Source organism: Crocodylus siamensis, chromosome 13, assembly GCF_052110815.1.
Source record: "Crocodylus siamensis isolate JL-2025a chromosome 13, ASM5211081v1, whole genome shotgun sequence".
NCBI classification, from domain to species: Eukaryota; Metazoa; Chordata; order Crocodylia; family Crocodylidae; genus Crocodylus; species Crocodylus siamensis.
In genome coordinates, this window is record NC_143407.1 from 34,806,802 (window position 1) to 34,834,775 (window position 27,974).

The 27,974-nt window shown below is 44.1% G+C and overlaps 2 protein-coding genes across 4 annotated transcripts in view; both read right to left on the reverse strand.

Moving 5' to 3' along the window:
• Window positions 1–118: 118 nt before the first annotated feature.
• Window positions 119–23,071, reverse strand: INTS2 (integrator complex subunit 2). Its single transcript, XM_090024938.1, has 25 exons — window positions 23,026–23,071; window positions 22,354–22,661; window positions 21,604–21,742; window positions 20,968–21,070; window positions 20,721–20,834; window positions 19,798–19,928; window positions 19,514–19,687; window positions 18,699–18,925; window positions 17,770–17,895; window positions 17,058–17,129; window positions 16,852–16,966; window positions 16,206–16,274; window positions 15,694–15,828; window positions 14,939–15,115; window positions 14,125–14,233; window positions 12,495–12,599; window positions 11,741–11,905; window positions 11,029–11,230; window positions 9,866–9,991; window positions 8,187–8,376; window positions 4,249–4,500; window positions 3,551–3,658; window positions 3,133–3,238; window positions 2,388–2,564; window positions 119–787 (listed from the first exon to the last, which is right to left on the reverse strand). The coding sequence occupies exons 2-25, from the start codon at window positions 22,644–22,646 to the stop codon at window positions 618–620; spliced, it is 3,585 nt and encodes a 1,194-aa protein (XP_089881064.1). The 5' UTR covers window positions 22,647–22,661; window positions 23,026–23,071; the 3' UTR covers window positions 119–617.
• Window positions 23,072–23,881: 810 nt separating this feature from the next.
• The window catches only part of MED13 (mediator complex subunit 13), a 75,356-nt gene continuing 71,263 nt past the window's right edge, over window positions 23,882–27,974 (reverse strand). For all 3 annotated transcript variants that reach the window (XM_090025033.1, XM_090025034.1, XM_090025032.1), the window contains one exon: window positions 23,882–27,941. In XM_090025033.1, the coding sequence (XP_089881159.1) occupies window positions 27,809–27,941 (133 nt within the window). In that variant the 3' untranslated portion in view covers window positions 23,882–27,808. The remainder of the gene's footprint in view (window positions 27,942–27,974) is intronic.

Genomic DNA, 27,974 nt, shown 5'->3' on the forward strand with positions numbered 1-27,974 from the left:
CTTATGAACTTAGCCATACAGCAATAGTTTGAAAAAGGCATAAAAAGTTTTACAGTCTTTGTCTAGCACACAGTGAATTTACACATGCTATTCACAATAATTATGCCAAACTTCTCCATGCTGTTCTTTAGGGTGTTTATTCCATCTTGCTTTGGAGATCTCCGCTGCAATTGGCTCTTTGAATGAACATGCTTCACGTTTTCTAGCATCTCTCCCCCTTACTTTACATTTTAGCGTAAGGTGGGGAGGTTCAACAAGGTGGTAAGACATTATCAGGCTCGCTCAGCAAGCTGCTTTGCAAAGAGTGCATGTGAAGACCTTGTAGGTGCATTACTGCCTCACTGCAGAATTCAGGCATCTGGAATTCAGACCCCGTCTCCACTGGAAGAGCGGTCATTTGGCAACTTCAACAGTCAGGAGCTTTCACTGAAAGCAATGCTGGTCTCCCTAAGAATTCTTCTCTTCGGACTGGGTCAGCTCACCATCTACGTAAACTCCAACAAATACAAGAGATTACTTGTTCCAGTCCAATTCCTATTCCACTTTGGCAGTTGCTACCACAGTTACATACTGTACATCATGGTACTGGTTGCAGTACATATACATTTCTACCTCCCCTAAACTCCACTAACACTCATGTTAATTATTTCAATTATGGTATTTTCCACGCATTGGCATAACTGAACATCAGGGTCCAGGCTTGTTATGTCCTTTGCACCACTTTTGTAAGAGGGATCTTTACCAAGTCTTGATACTTCATTTGGCTTCTCCTTTAGTTGCTGGAGACCTAGGGAGAATTAGACAAAGATGACACTTGAGCAGGACACTTGGGTGCTACGTGTGTAGAGTGAACATGACTTCAAATCACAAGCATGAAAAACCACTATTTTGATCGGGATGCAGTAGATTAAAGCCCAGGCATGCACTAGGTTTAATCCCAGCAGCATTTCTGGAGACATGTTCATGTCATGTGACACATCTAACTTTTGATTTATTTTCCACTGTTTTGTTTTTCCTGTCAAAAGGACAGTGGTTTAATACTGCCTTAAAGAGATAAGATTAAAATGCACAGCTCCCCTCTGAAAAGGGTCTTACGTTTGCTGTAGAAAAGAAAGTGACTTGTCCAAGACCAAATGAGCAGCAGCTGAAAAGAGAAGAATCTGCCTCTCTCACTCCAACAAGTAGATCCTATCCACAGAACCCTTAGTATACAGACCACCTCAGTATATAAACTAAGGCCTGCATGCATTTATCATTTTGGAACATGAAGTACAGGCATCTCACTTGCTCCACAGTTTAGCAATCTGCTTTAATTTCTGAAAGATTTCTTCATCTTTGCTAGAAATACAGTGAAAGTGCTACATGCTCATACCCTGTCTGGGTGAGCCTGATTTCAGTCCCCTGTACCCAAAACAGCTAGAACTGAAATCACGCAACGCTATACATAAAGCCCAAACCAACAAAACAACCTCGGGCAGCTGAAGTGTCCCAAGATTTTGTAAAGCCTCAGTGTTTAACAAAAATGCAGGAAGCAAACCATTGCTACTGCTAGGGAGGCATAAAGATTGAAGATGGAGCCAGGACTTTACACACCCCTGAATTCAGGACAATTTCAATAATAAATCTGGATTGTGTCAAAATGAACATCAAGCAGCAAGGAGGACGGGTTCCAAGGAGGAAAATGGAGATACTAATTCTAAGCCTGATGAACTTGTATAATACAACAAAATGCAGGTGGAGAGAGGGTCTCTCACCAACTACACATACCTTGGTAAAAAAACCAAAGCAAACCAAGGCAACTGACCTTCCAGGTGACTCAAGCTATCTTCAATAGCGCATTAAGACACTGAACAATTATGGGTGGGATGATACACTTTAGCCAAAAGGTCCATTTTACTAAGGACTAAATCTTGCCTATTTCTTAATAAGCTACAGGGGAACTGAGTAAGACTCAAACATTATGGGGCACACTTTCAAATGGCTGTGTGGGAGTTTAACTGCACCTTTCTTATGAAAGTAAATGGGGGTTACACAGCTGAAGCCTCATACAAATCTGCAGTTTCACTTCCCAGGCTTTAATTCCTAGCAGTGTTACACAGTGATGTAATATAGCCTGTTATAGCTCAATTGTGTCTGAGAACTAGAACACCCAATTAATCTATCCCTACAGAAGGTATTTAAAGTCCTCTGCGGTCTATAAAGTTTATTAGAAGCCAAAAAATCTGCTCATGCCAAGCTTATGATGGCAAATTTCATCTATCACACCCCTAGGACTTTTTCCATTTACAAATGTGTGAGGGTGACTTTCACAGTGTATTCAAACTGGTCTCTCAACTTTCAATACATTACAGATGTAAATCATTGCTTTGGATCATATCATTACTTACGTGTAATAATTGGATCAAAGTCTCTCGTTTGTGTGGCAACGTCAGAGGCACAAACTTGTCCTATCTGTATCAGCAGAGACATAATATCCTCATACAGTGGAGGAAAGGCTTGACAGAATGAGACCAAACAAGGCAGGGTCGGCATGAAAAAGGCATAGCGCTTTGACTGGGTTAAAACTGGCAAAGGAAAAAGGGAAATGTTTAAAAGAGCTGACTATTAAAACCAAGCATCAACAGCTGTCATTACATTTGTAATCATGAACAGCCATAAGAAGCCATTTCAAGTTTTATTTATTTGATTTTTCATCATCAAGGCAAAAAACTGTAGCAGACATTACATTACTCAAAGCAACTGGCTGATGCATTTAAAAGATATACCAGAATCCTCCTTGAAATCAGCAAGATAAATAGTCAGTTTCTTCTTTCCTGTTTTATAATTGCTATTAAATCAGTTCCCTGGACGCTAGTCTGAATTGTTACTTCGTTTATGCCAGTCACCAACAACTCAGAAGGGATAAAAGCAATTTTGCTCCTGCTTGGCATATTTCTTCCCTCTGCTTACCACATGCATTTAAAACTTTCATGGGTTAGGATGCGAGCTTAACAGAGATGAAAAACAAGTATGAATATAAATATCTGTTGTTTAAAGCATTTTCAGTTGAAGAGCTCAATATAGGCTCTTAGAACATTTAGGTTCGTATGAAGTTAAACCATATTTACATAAATGCGTTGCCTGGGTGTTTACCTGTCAGCAGTGTTCCCATGACATTGATAGCTAAGCGAGCCACACTGAGAGATTTAGGTAGCGCGTACTGGATACATAAATATGAAAGCAGCTGGATGGCAAAGATCTGCAAGGCGCAAAAGGGAAGAGGTAGTGAACAATTCCATTCTTATCACTGCTTTGTCCTTTCTGTCCAAAATTGATCTGGACTTGACACCTGGCAGGGAAGTTGTTCCCTTTTCACAGACGAGCAAACCAAGGCTCCGACACATAACACTGAAGTGTTTCTAGAAACAGTTGCAAATAAACATATAGAACACACTTGAGTGGATTTAATGTCACTGGAAATGGAGTCTCCACAGCAGCCTACTGCTGCAGTGTTTTGCAGTCCATGATTAAACAGCTCCAATTCATCTCAAGCAACATAGCCATACAGTACCTGTTTTTCAAGTTCAGGTTGGGCAATGAGCTCCGGTATGAAATCTAGACAGATGTGCATGGATGGAATCCCAGCCACAGTCAGTGCTAGAAGTTCACATGGATAACCCTGTTTGAGGAAAACAAAGCTTATGTTCAGAGAAAGTCACACTAGAAGCTTAACTGCAATTACACTGTTTTCAAGGAAGCTCTGTATTAACACAAGTTTACTCATAGCTCTGTTTTATTCAGCACTGTAGGTTGCTAGTCTGATCCCAGCTCAAGAAGGACTGATGCCACATGAAGACCCTAGAACAGGCCTTTTTCCTCAAGGCTTACTGCGTTAGTTAAATATCATTTATCTACCAAAGCAGGCTGCAAGGGCCCCAGACCTTTTATCTTCTCTCTCTCCCATTTGTTGCACACTGATCTCTTTGTCTATCACGCCAGTTCCACACGGCTACGTACAAAGCATGTTCTAAGTGATGAGCGAAAGGAGCTTCTACCTGCTCCTCCCTTGCCCACTGCTCTAAGTGTGCGCCAAAATAGCTGGACCGGCACCAAAAGCTGGGTGTAAGATAATTACCACTCTAAAATAAGCTTGCCAAATTCTCTATGGCAATGCTTCGCATGCCTTCAAGTTCGCCAAGCTCCCTAACCAGCCATCACCTTCAGGACAAGAATAGAAAATAAAAATGTGGTAGCCAAGGAAAAGCTGACCTGGAAGTGAACTAGTTTAACTATGTTGGGATCTGCAATGTACATTTGGTGCAAAAGGCAGCAGATGAGGCACTGGACCTCTCGAAGATTACACAGCAGACTGTCTTCTTCTTCTTCTAGTTCCTGAATCTGGGGTCCAGGGCCAGCAGCACTTTGAATATTCTTTAGCAGGCTGTGAGAGTTACTGCTCTGACCTTTCTCCTCATCTGTGGGTAAGCAGATCTCCAAAAGAATCTGCACAGCAGCACTGTCCTGGGAAGAAGGAAAAAAAAAAAGGAGTAGTAAGCAAGCAGCATTAAAGTTAAAAAGAATGAAGCAAGAGATGTGCACATGCATTCATGCAGCCTGTTGCTGTAATGAAACAACTGTTGTCTACCACCACATCAGGACAAGGGAACAGGCTGTTCTATGCATGAAGTGCTCCCTTATTACTGGCATTGTCATTCACAAGATATGATCAAACAATATAACCGCAGGCTATTGTAAACCAAGTCCATATGTTTTAAATAAATCTGTGCATTTCAGCTCCGTCTTCCCTTTGCATTATTGTTCATTCTTTTCTTCATTAACAGCAGTGGATCTCATGCAGCTGCCAAGGACTTTACTGCTTCCCAAAATCCTGTCAGCACAGGAGTCAGACTGCGCACAGCTCTCTGCTGTCTGCATGTCAACTAACCGCAATTTAAGAAAAATGAAGCACAGCAAATAATCATAATGGTTCCAGTAAAGAAGCTGGGGGTTTGCTTGTTTAACACTGGGATCAAATGCAATGAAGTTTATTACTTTTTTCTCCCTCAACATATGGAACAGAATTCAAGCAACAAAGAACAAAGCTTTTAAAAAAAGATCATTAAATGGTCTAAGAATCATTTTGTAGAAGTCAAATATTGTTCCACAGTACACACTTATGGACAGCTTAAGGATTTTTTATTTTTTACATGTGTCTATATACATTAGCAATTTCTTACGAGCAAACAAACATCTTGCCATAAGCTTTGCTAGCTAAACAATGGATCCCAAGGGTTCCTCCTTATGACATGTCTTTAAGGAAGAAAGAAATCAATCCTGGAGCTCACTCCAAATCAGAGCAGGATGCCCCCGTGGCCATAAAGACCACAGCAACCAAAGGGGCCTGAGCTAACCACTGGCATACGAAAGCCTCTTACTGATTAATCAAAGTGGCTGTGAACTGTCTGGTCACTGCTTCTCTCAGCTGGAGGCAAATTACAAGCGGTTACTTACACTCTGTTAGAGTGAGAGGAAAGAGAGAATGTGCCCGAAATAAAAGTACTCAGGAACTCCCAAGATGTTAAGTACCTAAAATCAGCCATTCTCTCGCCTTGCACTTCACAATGTTAGCTGCTTCAGTTAAGTAATATCATTGAAGTGACCTCCCTGGGTCAGTCATATTTGCTCACGCTCTATTACTCCAATTCTACAAGGATATAAAAACAGCCTGGTGGACAATGGGAGGGAAAGACAAACAGGGAGCATAAGCGAAACTTTCTTCTACTCTGCTGAAAGGAAAAGATGTTGCTATAGTAGTCAGCCATCAGCCTAATGCCCTGGGGAGGAAAACAGATGAGAGGGGGGGAAAAGCAAGCTATTAGAGAAAATATGGAGCTTGGAGACAGAAGCTGTTCAATCCCTGATAGGAGAAATCAGCATAAAGAAAAAGGGCACCCTCTCACTTCGCATTTCATAGTTTCATAGTTTCTAGGGTCGGAAGGGACCTGAGTAGATCATCTAGTCCAACCCCCTGCCATGGCAAGAAAGATTACTGGGGTCAAACGACCCCAGCGAGGTGTTCATCTAACCTCCTCTTAAAGACCCCCAGGGTAGGGGCCAGCACCACTTCTCTTGGAAGCTGGTTCCAGACCCAAGTCGCCCTGACCATGAAGTAGCACCTCCTGATATCTAGCCTAAATCTAACCTCTGCCAGCTTGTGACCATTATTACTGGTCAGTCTTGGCAGTGCTCGGGGGGAACAGGGACTTCCTCAGTGCCTGCTGATCCCCCCTGACTAGTTTGTAACAGGCCCCTAGATCCCCCCTCAGCCTTCTCTTTTGGAGGCTGAACAGGTTCAGGTCCTGTAGCCTCTCCTTGTAGGGCCTGCCCTGTTGTCCCCTGACCACGCGAGTGGCCCACCTCTGGACCCTCTCAAAGTTGTCCACATCCCTTTTGAAGCACGGCACCCAGAACTGGACGCAGTACTCCAGCTGCGGCCTGACCAGTGCTGCATAGCGGGGGAGGATCACCTCCTTGGACCTACTCGAGATGCATCTGTGGATGCGTGACAAGCTACGGTTGACCTTCCTGACCGCATCCCCACACTGCCGGCCCATGTTCTTCTTGGAGTCAATGATGACTCCAAGATCCTTTTCTGCCTCTGTACTGACAAGAAGGGAGTTCCCCAACCTGTAGGTATGGTGCTGGTTCTTCTTCCCCAGGTGCATCTCTTTGCACTTGTCAGTGTTGAATCCCATCCTGTTCTCATCCACCCACCCTTGTAACCTGTCTAGGTCTGACTGCAGCCTATTGCTCCCTTCTAGAGTGCCCACACCCCCCACATCTTGGTGTCATCAGCAAATTTGAACAGGGTGCTTTTTACCCCCTTGTCCAAGTCGCTGATGAAGATGTTGAACAGTGCGGGCCCGAGGACCGAGCCCTGCGGGACCCCACTGCCCACGTCCTTCCAGGATGAAAATGACCCATCCACCACCACGCTCTGGGTGCGGCCCTCCAGCCAGTTGGCAACCCAATTGACTGTGTGGGTGTTGACACCACAGTCCCCCAGTTTCTTAATGAGAACATGGTGAGAGACAGTGTCTAAGGGCTTCTGAAAGTCCAGGAAGACTATGTCCACTGCTACCCCTGCATCTAATATTTGGTTATCTGATCACAGAAGGCCACCAGGTTGGTCTGACAGGACCTGCCACTGATGAACCCTTGTTGGTTGCCCCTAAGCATGTAATCCCCTGCTGGCCCCTCCTGGATGTGTGCCAGCATAATTTTCTTGAACAGCTTGCCTAGGATCGAAGTAAGACTAACTGGCCTATAGTTTCCCGGGTCCTCTTTCTTCCCCTTTTTGAAGATGGGAACCACGTTGGCCCTCTTCCAGTCCTCTGGCACCATACCAGAGCACCACGAGTGCTCGTAAAGTTGCGCCGGGGTCCTGCAATGACCTCGGCCAATTCCTTTAGTACTCTAGGGTGAATACGTCCAATCCCTCCAGAAGCTCCCTAACTAGCTCCTCACTAACCCTTGGCCCAGGCGTGCCTCCCCTTACGGCCCTGGTGTGTTTTGGGGCTGTTATCATTACCAGTGTACCTCGATGACTAGAGGTGCACGGATACATTAGTCCATATCATATCTGTACCAATAAAAGGAAATTTGATATTATTGGCAATTGGCCCAAAAACTCCCAATGTGGCCAATAACATCACCAATAAATGCCATGTGCATACATGCTGCCACAGCATACAAGCAAACAGACTGGCAACTTGGAGAGCAGCTTCTGGCTAGTACTTCTGGGGCGGGGGGGGGAAGAGGCGTGGGGGGGCACATCAAAGCCCCCACGATGAGGGAGGGAGTGGGGCTGGGGCAGGCACTGCCCAGCCAGGGTGGGGTGCAGGACAGGGGGGGCGGCTCTCACCACTGTGCACACCCCCTGGGAAGGCATGGGGGGCATGTGCCCCCTGGATCTATGTGCAAGGTGAGGGTGGCAGCCCCCTGCAGTTTCTTCCTGGAAGGCAGGCTGAGCCGGGGCTGCACTCGGGGTAGGCAACGGCACTAGGAAGGAGACTATGGGGTGGGATACAGCTCCACCTCCCAGCACCGCCATCACCTGCCTTGTGTGCAACTCTAACCCAACTCCTACTGATTACCATCCATTCACCGCTCTATAATTTGGTTAATGTCTATGTATCACCCATTACCTGGGCAGCAAGCAATGCATTTTTCAGTTCCTCTCGGGTAACTTCTGGGGCCTCCAGGCCCATTGTGTTGTTCTGAGGTGGCCTAATGTCTTGCTCTGCTGTTTCCTTAAGATGGGAATTAAGATAAGCTTTTGAAGCCAACAGATACCCATTCAGCATGTGCAGAGTTATATCCATCAGAGGTGGACACCTAGGTGAAAAGACATAATAAACCAAAAGGTATTTAACTGGACAGACCAACAGGCAAAGATGCTGGAGAAAGTTAAGTCAGCGGAGTGAGAAGAACCCCCCAACAAGATACTGAGTTGGTGGTGCCAACATCAGTGTCTAAACAACTACTCCCACAGTGCTTGGACACTAAATGCAACTGGATAGACAATTAACTCAGCCCCTCTTCACCTTTGCATGTTCAGAAACTTCAGACTTTTATTTTTACTCAGGAAGCTGGGGACTTCATTTAAACCTTTCCCTGGATGGACTGGATTAAAACAGGAATGAAAGTTTGACAATCAGGCCAGGGTTCTTGGGAACTACCCTCCCTAAGTTAACTAGAAACTGATTTACTCCACTGGACTAATGGATCAATCACTGGGGAAAAAGGGATACAAACATGTACAAGCAAGGATGATGATGATGACAGCCAAGCCAAGATGGGTATGTGCAATTTTTAAACCAACGGAAGGATGGGATAACAGAAGAGGCAAAGAAAAAGCCCCCAAAACTCTGTACGACAGAACAGACAATAAAAGAGAGACACAGTTATACTAATGATCTTTAAAGTCCTGAACACCTCTTTTATATAAGCAACACATGGAATACAACCCTCTCTCCTATCCTAAAAAAAGCCAAGCTAGTATATGGAGATTTTGACCCTGAATTGTTTTTCAGAAGAACATGCATTAGTGCAGGGTCAGTCACTTGGCTGTCCATTCTAATTGTTTTCATTACTTAAATTCTCAGTCTATTCTTTTGCATTAAAAGTCTTAAAATGGCCTTGTATGCCCTTCCTCACCATCTCCTGCTACCGAGAGGAACTCATTTTTCCAACAGTATTGGTATACAAATTTGAGCGATGAAGCAAAATCATTCTGATTCACCCAGTAGCTGGTTACTGGGATCCAACTGATGGAATATAAAACCTGGGTGCAGATAGGGTAGCAAAGGCAATCTGCAGTGGGACGATGCCACTGTACAACCATGATGTGATTTTTAATATCAGGGATGCCAGCTTTAAGGAACAAAATCTACAGAACTATAAATCTAATAAGATAGTTGTCTGTGTGGGGAAATCAGTTTACAATCTGCTCAGTGAAATTAATCATCAGGGAGACAAAAAAAGTAACAAGCAGTAAAATATTTATAGAGAATAATTTAGAAATGATGCACCAGATTTTGCTGCTCCTCCCAAACAAGCACTGAAAAATCAGGGTTATGTGACAAGATACACCGACTCACAGCGTGACCAAGCCTGGAAGTGTTCAACCACATTAAGGAACTACAGTTTAACTATGAAAACCACAAAGCAGGATACAGCTCTTAGAGCTCATGCTACTATCTTGAAACACTTCTTTAAAAAGTTCTAATGTTCAAAAGAAGTCACTGACAAAGTATCAGTATGGGGGAGGGACTCCAAGTCGCAGTGAAACATTATGAAAGGTAAACCAGAGGGAGACATGTACCTGTGAACTCTCTGATCACATCTTAGCACAATCAGAGGATCAATCATTAGATCATTTTGTGTGTACTTCTGCTGTCGGATTATCTTTACTGAAGGCTGAAGGGCGTTAACGGTCATCACCCACAACCTACAGGGAAAAGGTTTAAAAAACACATATCTAAAGCCAATTCTTACAAGAGACAGGTTCACAGAGAGATTAAACAGGTGAACACTAGGTGTCTGTTTATTTCAGTAAGTTATATTGTACGTAGACTTACAGTTAAAAACCTCAGTTTATCATATATATTGCCCTAGAAGTTCAAAAAACCCCTGCCTTCCTATGCTGAGCACATTTTCTGCAATGCCATCTACCCGAGATGCATTTTCATTGCAATACAAAAGTGACTACTCATTCTAAAAAGCAAACTCTCTAAAGTAATTTTTTTCCCCAGCGCTCGGACCCTATCTTAAATATTCAAGTCAATTCAAGTCAGTCCTGAGGCTGCTGCGACCACTGGGACACCTTAGGCCATTGGTGAGTCTGTGGGCAAAGTGACCTGGTGGGGCCCATCTCCCCTCCAGGAACGGATGGTCACTGGCTCACAGGCAGCTCATTCAAGACCCCTTTGAGAGGTCTTGTTTTCATTCCTGCTGGGTGTCCACACACCCTCCTCACCTAGGCTAGCCCAGGTGTGGACACCGGTTTAGTTGCTGACAACCCAGCTATGGGAGAGGCTGTACTGGTTTACATGGTACCAGATAGCACACTAAGAAAGGCCTGGCCTGACAGGGACCTTAAATATTTAGTCAGCCATAAAAGGTAACTTACTGAAGAACCATTCTTAAGAGAGTTTATATTTAAAGCTTATTGAAGAATTCCCCTTGTAAAATACACATAACTAACTAACTAACTAAATGGAGACGTTGCTTTTTCTAGTTAATTGGAAAGTCTTTTGTAATGATAAGAGTTCCTTTTCTTTGAAAGCAAGTCCGTGTTTCATTCCAGCAACAAAACAAAAAGGGATCTAACTCCAAAAGGTGCTAAAGCACTAGACTACTAGGGATTTTTGGGATCCAGTCCACAGCTTGCTACCAGTGACAGCACCAGGAGGTAAAGGGTTTAGAAACAGGAAGTGGCATTTTACCCCATCTGCCATGTTAAGCCAAACAGTAAGTTGCACCTACCTTCTAGGCATCACTGTGTTAAGAACCATCCAAAGCTTGTTGACTGTCTGAAGGACTCTCCGTGGAACCCCTGCATTCAGCAACTGGTTCATGTTTGATGTCAGTACCTCTGCATATGGGATCAGCTCACCAGCAGAGAGCAGTGTTAAGTGTTCTAGAATCTGCATCAGTTGTGTGTGATTTCCTGAAAGCGTTGAAAACGCTAGAAAAGAAAACAGTGGGATTCTGAACATCGAAACAGGCGCCTGCCATTTTATGGATTCTCATTTAAAGTATATCCCATTTACACATCTCTGAGCTGACAAGTTAAATGCTGCACATTTCCACACCTCTCCCCCAAGAGCAGCCTGACGGGAGCAAGCAAGGAGAATTCAAATTTGATGCATGAAACCAGCCCTGTTGTGGACTTCCCCCCAACACACCCACCCACCCACACGACTCTCAGTATTTAAATACGCTAGCCCAGTGGGGGCCATTTTAATAGGCATGCCAAAAATTAGTTTGGCACCCTGCCCTTACAGCACCCAAATCCCTTTCTCCTGCCTGACCTGCTACTCTGCTTTCTGCTTCCTGTTCTATCTGCCGCATGCCACATGGAAGCTGCCCGTGCCATTTGTGGCATGTGTGCTTCAGGTTGGCTACCCCTGTTTTAGCCAACTTAAGTGTTAGGAGGAAAACAGGAACTGCCTGCTTCAGAAGGAATTGTATTTACCGTCTTGGAGCTGCTTGGGAGAGTGGTTCTTGGCCATGTTTGTAAGAAGCATCCTTCGCAGCAACGCATCTGTGCCTGTGATCTGCTCCTCGCAGATCCAGTCATCCACAATGCACAGGTGTGGGTAGTTAGTAGCAAGGAGGCGCAGCAGTGCAGAGTGCAGGCCTTAGGAGATGGGAGAGGGAACAGAGTCTACAAGCTAAATTTCAACACTTTTTGCATCTCAATAAATTGGCTCCCCACTTCACCTCAATAGCAAAACCTCACGTAATCAGCATCGAGACGCTTACTGAAGCAAGTATCATTTGACCCTTTCAGTATCAGACAAGCTTGCATATTTATAGCCTGAGATTAGAACTCAAATATATAAACAGAGGAAAGAAAAAGCTAGGACGGAGCCTTCCTCCTTTCCAAAGACGTCAGCCCCAGGGTTCAGGTGGTAGGACATGGAATGTACAGCAAGTTAAAAAAACCCTTGCTGCTTCAAACCAGCTGTAAGGCTGCCTGTTAGAACCTGTCTTTAGCTTTCAGCCACCAAAGTGTGCCATGGTGGCTTTTAGACAGCTTTCTTTAAATGTATTTGTAAGCTCATTCTTGGCTGCTGGCAGAGTTGGAGACAGGAAAAAAGAGAAAGACCACATCACGGAACAGGAGAAAGTTCCTTCCTTTAATTTGTCCCCAATCACTGTGAGACCCCAAAAGCAGAGAATACACAATTTTCTTCATCCTGGGTATTGCAAACGCACATATATACCTCCCAATTCCTGTTGCAGTCCTTGTGCTTGCCGGATAAGATACTTGATTGGAATCTGATCCATCAGTGCTGAAGAGTAAGACTTGGGCTTTCTTTGCATGGCAGCTGTAAGGAAAGAATTAACTAGACTAATCAAGAATCCCTTCCCAACTTGGCCACTTTATGCGTTAAACTAGAAGTCACAAGCAAACAGGGAGCTGAGGCTGCCAATCTATTCCCAAACTGCTCTTAGGACAACACCTGCAGACAGGAGACAGGCCCTCTGTTCTGAGGGCTCTGGATAAAGCGCACTGTTGAAACAGCAATACTCAGACCCAAGTGGATGATTTTGGGATGGAGTTAACCCAACTCACCCTTTCCGGACTGAGACCTGAACCTCAATCACTGCTGAGTATTCATTTTTTACCAGTAATAATTAAGATACCACAATCACCCAATTAGCATTCCCATTACATTACCTTCTTCCCCAAGCTGCGTGACCCCAAAGCACTGTACAAACTGTACACACACAGGACTCACCTGACTCGAGTATGAAACAATCATTCCTGCAGTGGAATGAAGCAGCCATTCTAAGCCAGGAACATTACACACCAAGGTACAGTGAGTAAAATGTATGTCCCCCCAACTGACACTTCCAGGAGGTATTAAAGAAATAGCTTCTAAATAGTTCAAGATAAAATTTGACCAGGACACACAAAATAACACCCTTGTTTTTGTGGAAATCATTATGGCATCTTTAGCTATCTCAGGGACTCTGCTCCATGAAGCTTAACACTTAATACTTCTCCCTGCAGCATCTGCATTTTCATCAATTAGTTCCTATTCCAGGTTCGAGTCCACCTTTTTAAAAGATCACAACCCTGAGCTACAGCTTCAAAATTCATCAAAGAACAATGTGACAAAGCACTACTAGCAGCATGCACTACATTGTGCACTGGACGCAAGTGACAGCATAGGAAGAACTCGGACCCTTTTCAACAACCCACTCTTCTCTGGCATAATAGTATACAGCCCAGTAATACACTGCTAATATGAATGTTGATGAAGACTAGATTTTTTTCAGGGTAAAGTAGCAGCTGGAAATCTACATCTCGCTTCACACTGGAATGAAATAGGGTTAATGGACTAAAGAATGCTTATGCTGATTTAAAGGTGGTATTCAAAAGGCAAAAATAAGTCATTCTACTGTCTCCATTTTTATCAACAATACCCATAACACCAGAAAAGGCATGCCTACACTGCAGACACATCGGGATATGAAAAAGGACACCCAAGGCCACTAACAGTGCCCGGCTATTTTTGTGATTAACTTGTACTGATTGTTGCAAGAAAAAAAAATCTCCAGTAACTTTGTGTCAAAACATGCTGAAACTTGACTTAAAAGTGGCTGACCTAAAACAAAGCACCTGAACAGCTTTTCAACCCAAGCTCTAAAGGATCCTTCTGCATAACGCTGCATTAGCATTGCCAACATCATTAAGCTGACCCAAGTTTCATCTTGCTGAACTCATTACTGTGGCAAATGAAATTTGTGTCACTCGATGCAGTTACCATTTTAGGATCAGATCCTGACATCTGTTCAAACCTTTTAAGATCTTGTCGCTTGCGGGCAATGCTCACGCACACATACCAAGTGTCTTGGTGTTAGCCAGGAGTGCCTCTTCGTAAGAAAGGACATAGTAGAGGACAAGCAGCTGGGCCGTGATGCTGTAATGCTGATTAACCCGGGCATTTTCTCCCTGCACAGAAAACCATAACAAGGAGTCATGCTGTAACATTTCCCTGATTTTTTTAAAGGCAGGATTTGGAGTTAGCGGAAAACATGGAGGCATCTCTCACTGCGAGGGATGACTGCGAGTCACATCTGGCCCCGAGTTCAAGTTTAAATTTCTATTAAAAAAAAAAAAGTCGCAATATTTCAGACCAATGAAAGGGTTTCCTGCATCTCAGCCCATCTAGGACCAGAGAGCACAGTGATTTTCACTAGGAAGAGTGCAACAGCCCCTTAGTACCGGGTCAATTTCCCATCTTCACACGTGAAAAATGGCCTCTCTGTAAGGTCACATGGGGCTTTTCTACCTAAAGCCTGGTTTTTAGCTTGGCTGTGAGTCTAGGCAAAAAAACCCAAACAAACACTTTTTACTTCAGGTTGCTGCTAGAAAGAAGAGCCATTAACTTGGAGACTATATTTATACAAATGGCAAGTGCTGGGGCTGCGGCACAGGCAGCAAGCACTGCACTTCTGGAGCAGCTGGCAAGAATGCCTTGCTGCAGCCATGCCAGCAACCTGACTGGCACTGACAGGCCTGATCATGGCCCAAGGGATGCAGTTTATGGTCCAGGTATTAAACACTGCAACTGTCAGAATGTACAATAGAAAAATATTTCAGAGTTGCATGATCTGAGGAGGTGCCTGCAAGTCACAAACAAAAGCAATAATTTACCCCAGCGAGCCCTTGAAAAACATTCAAGATCTCCTGCTCTGTGACAGGCTGGTTGGTCGCCTCAGGGTTGGACTTGGATGCAGGAGTAAGAACAGAGTTGATGTAGACATCAATAAGAGGAAGCAGCTGAGGATGGAGTGGGGTGGTGGTTTCACACAGTTGTCTATAAATCCAGTCCTAGAACAAACATGTTATACTCAGTGAAAAGGATCAACAACAAAATCAGAAGCCAAACCTGCTGTTTTTCCTGTTCAGTCCACTGGCAAAGTCCTAGTTTGAACAGTTTGTTCTACAGTTACTCTCAGCATGGGTCAAACACTTAGAAAAAAGGAAGACCAAAACCAGTTCTGAACTGGGCTAGGCTTCATAGCTCAAGCACTGGAAGAGCTTCCACTCTGCAGCACTTTAATACACACTGGTGCTGGCCAGCAATGCTTTTATTTTTGTGACTTGGACTTTAAACAGTGCTCAAGTAAGGACTTGAATAAACTTCTCATCACTTGTGACTTAACTAGCTTCTAGACTCTGTCTTACAGAAAGAACAGCCCTAGCTTACTAACTCAGTACACACTGTTTAGTCCCCAGTCCTGTAGTAATAGGTGCTCAGCAAGAAATCCTTTTAATACCATCACTTTTTAGGCAACATTGTCAGGGAAATGGACAGCAAGAGTCTGCTTAACATCAGAAACAACCAATGAAACCCAAGGCTGATCACTAAGATGCGTTCTGAAACCTGAACGCAAGGAAAGCCATACCTTTATAGACACTTTGTGCTTGGTGAATGACCGGCTCCGCAGAAGCTGATAGATGCAGTGAATGGGTAAAAACCCAGTAATGTTGGCACTCAGGTTACCCGTTACAGGCACGCGAACTGCATGTGCTGTGACTACCTATGGAAAAACATTGTATTCAAGAAAAATATAATCACATATGTTGGTGTTTCACTGCATGGTCATAACACACATGCATACGGGAATGAATGAAGTTTGCAGAAGCAAAATTTATCCTGGCTTTGCCTAATTTCCAGCATCTTTGCAAATGTAACAATAGACTTTTAATATAAGCTCTTCTGTGTGAATTTTCCCAAGGCAGAATGGCATACCACAGAATTTGTTTATTTATGAACATGTTAACTTCATCAGAAACTAAGAAAGGTAATACCATGATAAGATTAAGATGAGAAAAGAAGCAAAGAACTGTTCTGAAATTTTTTAAAGCGACTGAACTCTTGTACTACAAATAGGAATTAAAGCAAACCAAAGAATACCTGTTCAGTGAAAATCTCCTGCGTAAAGATGGTTTTCATTCTGCTCAGTGAACTGGGCTTAATAACAATCTGAAACAAACAATGCAGTATTTGCTATCAACCTTTTGAGGGTCTGTCTTTCCTTTTGCAAAACATGAAACACATTAAAGTCTGTTTCATCTTTTATTTAATCTGGTTTTCAGCTGGCAGCAAGTGGCATTTGCCATTGCCTTCATAGTGCTAAGAAAATATTCACATATTAAGATTAAACGTTTGAAGATGAGTTTGTTTTACATTCTAATGTTATGAGTTCAAGATTTCCTGCATTTCCTCACCAACCTAAGAACTGACTACACTGTTCCCCCCCCCAATTTAACAAAACCAGCAGCTAAGCATATCTTTATGCTTTATATCCCATCTGACACAAAGATCCCTTTATGCTCTGGCAGGTTTTCACCTCTGAAACCTACTGTTCTGCGTACATTTTGCTTTTGTGCTAGAAAAAATGTTTATTCCCAGATTTTTCATCTAAACACACAGGTGTTCAAATATACAGCAGAAATACAGATGTACAGACCTTATTAGGTGAAACAAGCTAGAACCTATATGCACCTTCAATAAGTGAGTTTTAAAAGGAAACATTCATTTGGGGGAGGTCAGGAGTTACCTTCATTCCCAAAGTAGAGCAAACCAGATCAATGATAGCACTGAGCTGATTGCTATGGAAATACATGGCAACCAATAGAAGCATCTCTCCAAAAGAAGCAGACACTCCAGAAATGCTGTTGGAACAAAGAAGGAAGAGTGAGTTTCAGCTGAGACATAGAAAACAGTGGGTTACTGGAGTCCCTTCAGAAAAACTGAAGCTCTCACCTTTCAAAGTAGGCCTCTTCTTTTATCATCCAGCTTAGCCACATGACCATCAGCTGCTCCTGCTCTGGGGTGCTAAACAAAAACATTCCATGACAGACATGTTTCTATGTTCCCACATGTTAACTATTACAGTAACAATTAGGAGACCCCAAGAATCAACCTCCAAGATGACAAGGAGGAAAAACATGCTCTTCCACCGAGGGAGCCTTTCCTTCACTTACTATTAAGTGTCAAGCCAGCCTCTGAACACTGGTGACAGCACATACATCCAAACTTGTAGTAGTTTGCCCTGAGTAAACAGTCTAAATGTCTCAACATTACTCAAGGACCCCTAAGTAAGGGTGTTCTGTTCCACCTTCATAAGGCCATTTCTATTAATAATGAAGCCTGCCAGTGCTTTCAAATGGTTTTCACCACAAAACTTGTTCAGTGGAAAACAAAACTACAAGGCCTAGCGCACAGGCTTCTCTCTCTAGACTAATGCCTCTTTCCCCCTCCCAAAGGCACTTTGCACTAGGCAAGGGGGTGGCATTACGTGATATGGACGTAGTCCACCGGTGAGACCAGTCACCTTCATCAGGAGACTGACCATTGTCATAAAGAATTAGAAAAAAAGAGGCAGAAAAACTGGCGGGCAGCCCATGTGTTGTTGCCCAGGCACTGCTCAAATAGTAATACCAGGAGCAGGCTGTATCTCTACAATGACAGGTACCTGACAAGGGTGGAGAAGGCCAGGAGCATGCAGAAGGAGAGAGAGACAAAGCGAACACCAGCAGGAGTTGCAGGAGGACGACTCGTCATGAGCTGAAGTAACTGCTCCGCTTCCTCGTCAGTTGGTCTAAACAGAAGAAGAAATAAGAGAAAAATAAAAGGCGTTCAGGCAGAAAAATATTTCCCATCTGGCTACAGTGGTTAAAAGCTTCTTAAATTGGAATGACAAGAAAAAGCAGTCATTGCTTCATCATGTGACCCTCTCGATATATAGTTATGGAGATTACCTGGCAATTCTCTTTGAACTTAAGAATTCAGAGGTCACAGCTTTAAACATTTCTTGATAAAAATCTCAGCTCTAGAAGAGGCAAATATCCAGATAACTACCATGTCAAACTTACTTTATTTTTATGCAGACTATGAAGGCCGAAGTCAAAATAAACCTAGTGGATTCTGAGCTGTGACAGGTATGACCAATATTTTCAGCTGCTTTCTGCCCTACACACGAGTGCAAATGCTAGGATTGTAGAAGTGATTCTATGGCAAGGAATACAGCAGCACAAATCTCTCATCTGAATCTCTATTTTAACAGTGATATTCTTCTCCAAGGCAAGCTTTTTTGCTAAGCTTCCATGCTAAGAATATAGCAGAGCAAGTAAATACTTATTTGGTCCTACAGAATTTAAAGGTACAACTATCTACTCTAAATCAGAAATATAAGGAACTATTCAACCAGCTGGCCATTCTGCTACACAAGCAGCGCTGAGTAAGCATGAAACATGAACCCTCCGTTTTAAGAGAGGATAAAGTCCAGTCAGGTTTGGACATTAGGGGAACGGGAGGAAGCTCAAGCTGAAGCTGCCCAAGACTTCCAGTAACTGAATGGAGACAGCAATGACAAACACCAGAAACATAAAAGCCATCAAGTACTTCAGCCCGGCGATTCCCATGAGTGCACAGTAGAGGCGTAACAGCGCGCTGGCTTTCACGACGTGCTCCTCTTTCAGTCCAGAATACACAGACACGTGTGGGTCCATGTCTACATCTGCTTCCTCCACAATGTGTGTGCTGCGAACCGTGGGAAGAATCCCCATCAGCTCCAGGAGCAGCTGCCTTCTCATTTGCCAGAGGACAGAGCTGATGTTTTCCCTTTTTCTCTGCATGAGAAATTAAAAGGTAAAAGACCCAGCAGTTCTAGGAAAATTCATCTGGTTTTCCATTTTAGTACAGGGCATGGCAGCTGCAGTTATTACGACAACTCTACGGTAAACTCGCACAGCCAAGTTCTCAAAGGAAATTTATACACCATTGTTTCACTGGGGAGGGAGCAGCCAGAGCAGGATTACATTACAATGCCCTGTTTCAGCAAAATACAGATACTACCTAATCCCAGCAAGCCACTGAATCAGTGCCCAACTTTGCAGTACTGGGTGTGAAATAAACTGTAGTGAGGCTGACAATATACTCAGTAAATACTGATCTACGGTTCACCCGTTCCCATGGCTACGAGACGGCATATCTAAAGTCACCAAGACAGGACAGCCCTAGAAGGAGCCACCAGGTGGCACCCACTGGCAACCTCCGTTCCACAACTGCCTGACCTGTGAAGCTGCACCGGACTGGCCTCAGCTGCCATAACCCTCGCTTTGCAGCCAGTGGTATAGCAGGATCCTGAGATCTGCTCATGCTCGCAAGCTGGAGCTTCCTTTTGGCCTGTTCCCAGGGAACACTCAGATTGTTCTAACCTGCTGTCCATTCCGGATGAAAGTCCCAAACCACGTCCGCACTTTTGCATTTGTTCCAAGCAGCAAACCGCTCACGAAGCACACCAAGTCGCTCACGCCATCCTCCGAGGATTCATTCTTTGTGTGATCCAGGGTCAAGGCCACTCCCAGGCCTGGAAGATGGCACTCTTCCACCTGGAAGGGAGCCAAAGAGTGAGCCTCCACTCACTGGATGTCCTCAACTAAACGCTAGAGCATAATCAGGTCTTGCGTGCTACCCCATAATAACCTGATCTGAGGCTTACCACCATTCCTCGGACCCTCAGCGCCTGGGAGGGGTTCATCTTGCACAAGTGACGAAGTGCCTCAGTCCTGCGCCGGCCTCCGATGCTCTCTTCATCTTGTCGCTCGCCGTTCTTGATCAGGCCTCTGCAAACTAAGCATTCAGGACACAAGACTGGGACTAAGTACTCTGTCTATTGCACTAGGAAGGCAGCTCTTCCCACATACGCACAGCCCACTGGAATCGGCTGTTCAGTTCAACATCATTTTTGCTACCTGTGTTACCACCAGGCTGAAGAGCCCTGCTGCTGGACCCAGGCCATTTTGTGCTAGGACACTACACAAACCGAACAGAGACAGTGCCTGCCCCAAAGAACTTACAGTGAGGATACAGATTAAAGCCTGATCCAAACTGACTTCAGCTACTCATGCCCCTCATTAAGTCAGGTGATGCATAGGACAGCCTTGGACAGAGAAGTCCTTGGCCCAAGTTGACATACAGCTTGGATAACAGCACTGCAAGCTCTTCCTCTACTCCCACCCTGCAGCCTGACCTGAAGCAACAACTATGACTGCAAGAGCAGCTCTGTCTCCAGGACCATTCATTCCCTGACCTCTGCAGTAGGTACAAAGTAATAACAGCTTGGCAATGGGGTTGTGCGTGTGCAGAGACAGCCCGCAACTCCACAGCATTACCATCCTTTGTCACTACTGACCTGGGTAAGACTCATATGGAGATGACAGCACAGGGAGTTAGCCGTAGGAGAAGGTGGTGTGAAGGGAGGTGAGTAGCAGGAGCAGGAAGCCCCTTAGGGCTGAATCACGTGCAGGCACATGCCCCAAGGCTAGTACTGTTTTATGCTACATTTTGGGCTGCAATTAATTTTTGCTGAAGGGGTTATAAATTCCCGGAAGGAAATATGCCAAACAAGAAACGACAACTTACCTTCATTAAAGCTATCGGGAACATTGGCCACAAGGAGGCACAGGAACCAGGCTCCATTTTTAACATGAAGCAGGGCTTCTGCCACATCAACTATGGGCAACAGTGAAGGCAGCTCTGAACGGAAACAGGATTTTAAAAGCCATTGTTTTCAGTCTAAAACAAGCTCTGAAATTAAAACTACGTTAGTCACATGCTGACCATTTAAAAGGGATGGCACGGAGAAGCTCGCAAGTAAAGGACTGCACACCTGCTTGCAAAATACACAGAACGTCTGCTGCCTCCTCCAAGTAGACCGGGCTCTCGAAGAGTTCCGAAGACTTGAGGAAAAATTCACCATTTGACTCTGACACCTGGAATAGGAGGTTATCATCATAATACAAGCATAATAAAGTGAGTAAACAGTATACCTCAGTTACTTCACATCAAATTCCTGTGCACTTGAACTCAAAGGATTGACTATGCAAAAACAGACCCAGCACACTTGCAATATGCCCAGCTTATTATGACTGTTTGTAATAAAGTTGCTCAAAAACCACAGAATTGCTGAAAAATATTTAAGCAGGCTCCTAGGCCAGGTGAACACAGCTCTGAATTGTCATGAGAGAAACTAGAGAAACCAATCGAGGTGTATTTGTTCCCAAAACGTGGGCTACCACTTTAAGCTTTTCTTGTTAGTTTGGAAGCCCCGGCTACAGATGTTAGTAACTAAAAACACCTCCATGCCCCTGCCTTAAATAAAACAAAATGTGACAGACCAAAAAGGATCTCCATTGCCCCAAGCGTGAAGCGCAGGCCTGAAGCCATGTGCACCCATGCTTTATTTTTTTTCCACGTCCACCAACATCAATTCACACACATGGTAAAGAATGAAACAGAAATTCACCTTGTTCATAATCGCTAACAGCTCGCTAAGCACAAGCCGAAGCCGGCGCGGGGAATCACTGTGCTCAAACTCCAAAGTCAGACCGTGCTGAAGCTGCGAAACCAAGATGCTTTCTCCACTACCTCCTCCGAGTTTGAGCCTAAGACATCATTGAAATGTGAAAACAGCTGTTCAAAAAAGCCACAGAAACCAGTTGCCTTTTGGTGAAAACAGACAATACATTCACACTTGCTCATTCGGCAAATATTCTTTGCCAGGGGTCCAACTAGCCAGAGAGCAGCACTGGGACTTTATGACACTATCAAGTTTCAAACACCAAACCCACCTAAATGGCAAAGTTAACCTGCTGTCAAAACACAGGTGCGTCTTGCAATCTGCACACAAACCACAGTCAAGCAAGCGTATTCGTACAACCCTGGCTCTCTTTTTTCATCTCAGAAGAAAGGGCTGGAGGAAGCCTCTATTTCTTAACCTACTGGAAGCCTCAAATTCTTCTCTTTGCCCGGGGCCAGAGAGATAGGACAGGTCTTCAGTTAATGTGCATCACTGTCCCTTGACCAGGTGCTGGGTATGAAGCTTGAAGCTAAATAAGTAAGTAAATAAATCCCACCCTCCTTTCTCGAACACCATCCTACTGAGCCCAAGGAACGAGTAACAAAGCGTAGTAGTAAAGCAAAACCATGTCAGGACAAGACGAGGGCATTAGTCGAACGAAGCCTGTGCACAGAACACGTGCATCCTTTCAGTTACCGAAGCTGCTGCTCCTTGTTCGCATCCTGCTCCAGCGCGTGGAAATCCACAGACAGCAAGGCGACGATGGAGTTGACGGCCTCCACGCCAGAAAGGAGCCGCAGGATGAGTTTTTTGTCCTGCGCCCAGCTCTGGCTCTGGTCAGCAGGAGCACACAAGGCCATGCGCACCAGGCAAGGCAGCAAGAGCCGGAGCTCGGGGTCGCTCAGCGCTGCCAGGCGCACCACGTCCACCTTCTGCATCGCTTCGAATGCGTAGGGGCTGACGAACTGCAGGCTGGAGCACTCCGCCATGGCGCCACTGCCGCCCTGAGTGCCAAGACATGGGTCAGACGCTGCCACCGCCCACTGGCATAAGCGGTGGGGAAGGGGCTCCACTCCCCAGAGTCCCGGGACCTCCCTCCCGGCTCTGGCCAAGCGGGGGCTGGGGGGAAGTCTCTTCCCGTCACTCCCGCATGCGGGAACCGGAGCGGCGCCACACGCTCCCTGCACACGTCCCCCCAGACACCGGCTGCGAGGCCTTGAGCGGCCTCTCTTGGGAGTGGGGGGTCGTTTCCTTGCCGGGCCGTGGCCCCACAACTGCCCCAGCCCCGCCAGCAGGCTCCTGGCCCCACGGACAGGGGCGCCCCCCGCAGATGACGGCCCCGCCACCGACACAGCGCCTGCAACCCACCTCCCCTCAGCCCCGGGCCGCCCCGCCCACTTCCGGCCGGGAGCGGCGTCATGCTGCGCGGGCGCACGGGAAATGACGACACGCAGCGGAAGCCAGCCTCCGGCCCAGGGGCGGGGTGGAAGTCTGGGCTGTGGCAGCTCCAGCGTTCCCCTCCCGCAAGATCGGGCCCGCAAGGGTGGAGCGAGGCTAGGCTCTCGGCTCGGTCTTCAAAATCAAGAAGGTGGGGGAAGAGAGGGGAACTGAATCCACCCCCCCGGGGGAAGGTGTGGCAGCTACTCCTGCTTTACAAGGGAGGCTTGTCAGGACAGGCCGCAGCTTGGCTCACTTCAAAATCAAGGGTCAAAAAAAAGAGAAGCTTCGTTTCTTGAAAATCAAGGGGCAAAAAAAAAACCTAAACAAAAAAACCCCCAAAAACAAAGAGAAACTGAATCTCTATAAAATCAAGGGGCAAAAATCAAGAGAAATTGAATTCGCCCATCAGACGGCAGAGTTTTGTCAGCCACCATGCGTCGGGACATCCTCGACAGCTCGGGCCTCAGCTCCATCCTCTTCAAAAACTCAAGAAGCGGGGCAGGGAGGGAGGCAGTAGTATCTCCAGCCTCTGAGCTGGAGGAGAGTGACTCCTGCTTTACACATCATGGATGCTCCTGCCGGGCCAGGCCCTCCTCCCCGTCATCTTCCACAGCATGAGAGGGGAAAAAAAAAAAAGTCAAGGGGAATCAACAGCCACTGAATTCCCACCGCAGCATTCGTGTCGAGAGCGGGCCTAACTTGAGATGGACCAGCTCATCTCGCAGTGCTGCAGCCCTCTTGTCCACAGTCCCCGTGGGGGTTCGAAATAAAGAGACACCACCAATCAAGGCTTCATGAATAATTTATTCCATTTGAATTTTTTTTTTTTAAAAAGTATAAACCTTTTCATTTCCTCAATCACAATTTGTACAACTCAGTGTTTATGGCATTCGGCAGCAATAGTGTTTTTTGTTTGTTTGTTTTTGTTCCTTATTTCAGTTTTCTGTCACGTTAAATAAGACGACTTGGACCATTTCATGTCACGGCCGAGCGAGAACTTAGACACTCCCCTTCTTAAAGTGACCCAGCTGGTGGGAGAAGCTTTCTTGAAGCTGACATGTCCAGTAATGATGCCACAATTTGCAATTTAATAGGTTTACAAGGTCCACAAATCCAGTTTATTTGGAAAAAAAAAAAAAAAAACAACCAACCCTAAAAGCTATATTAAAACTTCTGAAAAAGTGACCCTGAGGATTGCTGTAGGTCCCAAATCCAGTTTTACTGTAAATGAAGTTTTACTCCACTGAAAATAAAGAGTACACCCCCGAATAAGGTTTTCTAAGCAGTTAACCATAGCCCTGGGTTTTTCAATTAGTACGAGAGAGAAAGAGAGAGAGACAGACAGACACTGTCCACCTTTGTGTTTAAGATACTGCGAGACAAAACTCTCAGCTGAGAAGCTGGATTCTCAGAAGAAACCCAGGTCAAAACATTACATGGATAATATTAAAACCAATTGATATGCTATGCCATAGACTGTTGTGCAGCAAGCTATATGATGCAATAGCATTTTTTTAAAACCTTTTCCTCTATTACACTTTGAATTTTTAAATAATGCAACATAATATTTTGATATTACAGTATTAATAGTGCTTGATTAAAGACAACTGCAAATCTTCGCAGCGATACATGAAGTTTAAAAAAAATAAAATGAAAGGTAAATGTGAAGATGAAAGATGGGCATCATAATCTGTGCTATACTGACAGCTGAGTAAGAATATAGCTGAGGATTTAAAATTTTAAATTTTATTCTGAAAGGGTTAGAAAGTTTTAAAAATGACATTTACTTTAAAATGCAAAGGCCATACGCAAGTACACTGGGTAGCCAAGGGGCCAAACAATAATGTGTACAAGGAGTCTAATCCATATAGGGTTACAGCCCAGCCTAGATAACTGAATGGCTTGCATAAATAGAGTATGGCTAGATTTTATTTTTCCTTTTTGACTGGCTGGAAGAATCCTATGTATGGCCAATATATTTAATAAAAGTTCCACAACTACTACTTAATAAGAGCTGTCAGGAGCAATGGTAAGTACAAACCGTTGCAGCTGAACCTGCCAGTGATCAGTATAAATTATCTTGTTAGCCGGCTGTCACAGTATTATTATTACATCAGTAATTATATGCACTTTAAACAGTGGGATATCATTAGGCAAATTGATTCGTAAGGTGAAAGTCATGTATGTAAAACAAGTATGTTAGCTCCTCGGTGCTGGCAGTTTCGATATGTACGTTGTTGGCAAAAAGATGCCAAGCCAGGAAAAATCTCCCAGCATAAACTGTTTCTAAAAAGACTAATCAAAAGGGCCTCCTGATCTCTTCTAGCCGTTACAGTATGTTAATTTCCGTTTTTATTGTATTTGAAAAGTACTAGTGGTATATTTCACAGAAGGTTAGCATGACTGCACATTGATCGGGACCTCGCTGTTCAGGCAACTGGCTCACTTACCTGACGAATACAAGTCAGTCACATTTTAAACAGCCCACTGCTAACAAGTTCCATGCTAAAGAGGTTCATTAACATAAAGACAGGTTTAAAAGTCACCAGCTTAAAAAAAAAAAAAAAAAAGGAAGCTTTGAAGATTCCAGGCTAAAGAGCGTTTTCCCCCCCTCAGATCTCAGCCACGTGAAAAAATGCTCTAAAACAAAGTAACATGCTACTCAATCGGTGATGCATTAGCATAAATTAAAAAAAATAAATGCAGACACCCAGTTTTTTTACTTTAATATCAAAATATGCTGACTTATGATTGCACTAATGTTGCTTTGAAGAAATGACTGAAAACCTTTGTCATCAATTGTACATTTTCTTCATACAAAAACACAAAGGTTGCTAGTATTGTATATACACAATTCAAAGAGGTTTGATGTTTGTTCATATGAAAAGTGATATTTCAGGCAAATATTTTGTACTCACAAAACAAGCTACCAAATCCAGTTTTGTAAATACAAACGACTTTGTCCTTGTAGAGGATTTAGCAGTGGGTGCACAAAGGGATCTTAAGTCTTGCTCCTTTAAAAGGCTTAACTGGCAAAACGGATGGCTCGGTTTGTCCAGTGAGACCCAGGTGCTCGGTTATCATGGGTTCCCACATTCAGCTGAGAAGGATGCTGCAGAAGTAAATTCTTAAGCTGGCAGTCGGAGGACAAGGAACCATGAGGAAGGAATTGCTCGTGGGCACCCGCAGGGGCCATTTTAGAGAAGCATTACAGATTTGGCATGTGCGAGTAAAAGGAAAGAAGTGTTAAGTGAAGAAAGCTGCTGATTGTAGAGGGAGAAGAGGTATATGAAAGCCTCCCGAGTCCCTTCCTCAGGGAGTTTTGAGCCTCCTTGGCACATGCCCTGGCTGGAATCAGAGGCGGAAAAAACTCATACACTGATTACCTGGGACCTTCACCACAGTGCCAAAAATAGATTAAAAAGGAAAATGGATTTTTTTTTTTTTTTTTAACTAATGGAGTTCAGTCTGAATACCAGAATTCACTGAGAATCTATATACACCACATTTTAGTTAAAACACACACCAATCTTAAAGTCAAGATTGACTGTTTTTGCATTTGTGAAATGGCTAGAGCTGAGCTAAGTTTCAGCCTTACAGGAGACTTGGAGGTAATTTCCTCATGTTTTTTCCCATGCCTGGATATTCAGTTTCATCTTTGTAATGAAATACGTATCTTAAAGAATGCAAGAACGCAATGCCAAGAACTCCCAGTTAGCTACACACTGCGTAGCAGGTATTCTTGGACTAAATAAACCCAGCAACTGGAAACAGGAAGAGGCCTGAAGCTAGCCAAAGTTCTGAGCCATAACACAAAATTAAATTGAGAGTTTATTCATTTTATTCTCACTACAAGTTAAACCACCTACAATATCACTTATATATTGCCATTGTTACTCTGTAAAGGTGTGATATAAAATGCTGTAAGACCCGGTACCTTTTCAATTTATATAAACACAGTGAACTTCATTACTGTACATGTACTCTGCAACTACAGCTTAGCTGTAAATCCCCCACACACAATGGTATGGACATTAACCCCTCTATCCCCATTAAACTGTACATCAAGACAATACAAATTTACTGTCCCCACCCACCCCCTTACAAAAAAATAATACTCTAAAAGCAACCTACTGCAACTTTTAATTAAGACGATTACATATATTTTAGACCAATTGCTTTAAAGCAAGAAGGCAGTATAAACCTTCTAGGAAAATTTTTATAAAAGAGGTTAAGAAATATAAGACAATTTATACATTTAAAAACTTACAATAAATAAGAGAGATGCAGGCATTTTCGAATACTAGGTACTATAATCCAATACAAGAACATCTTGATGTTCTGAAGCCATAGGTAGAAACTTATGGTTCCTCATGTCTCTTCTCATCTCCATGCTTTTAATATTCATTAAACATGACTGGGTACTATGGCTCATTACTTTTCACAAATACTGTGACTGGGGAAAATGGTTAATTTTGCTACTAAAAATGTTATAATACATTTTGTCTGATCATCATTCTAAAGAGTCCTGTATAGTCAATGAAACAAAGACAGCAGGGTTATATGTGCCCCATCACAAGTCAAAACAATATTTGTTGGAAGTAACAAGAATTATACCCCATCACAAATGACTTGCACTGAGAAGTGTAACTTAGTCCTGCAATGAAATATCCCTTTTCCTTGTTCTTTTCTTGCAAAGTTCAGATGAAGATCACAGCATATTCATGATAAAGTTATACAATTGATTCAGCACCACAAAATGAACTGGGAGACACGACCGTCTGTCCTGGGTTGCAGGATCACAGGTTAGCCAGGAGAGTGCATTGTACTGTTCCAAAACAAACCTAGAAAGCAAACAAAACTATTAAACCTATACA

Excerpts from the sequence above, each read along its gene's own strand:
- INTS2 (XM_090024938.1), bottom strand. The coding sequence starts at position 22,646 with ATGGCGGAGTGCTCCAGCCTGCAGTTCGTCAGCCCCTACGCATTCGAA. Across the intron at positions 16,275-16,851 it reads GCTCTACTTTGGGAATGAAG|ATTGTTATTAAGCCCAGTTC; the intron begins GTAACTCCTGAC and ends TGTTTGTTTCAG. Across the intron at positions 4,501-8,186 it reads ATGCATTGCTTGCTGCCCAG|GACAGTGCTGCTGTGCAGAT; the intron begins GTAATGGGTGAT and ends CCTTCTTCCCAG.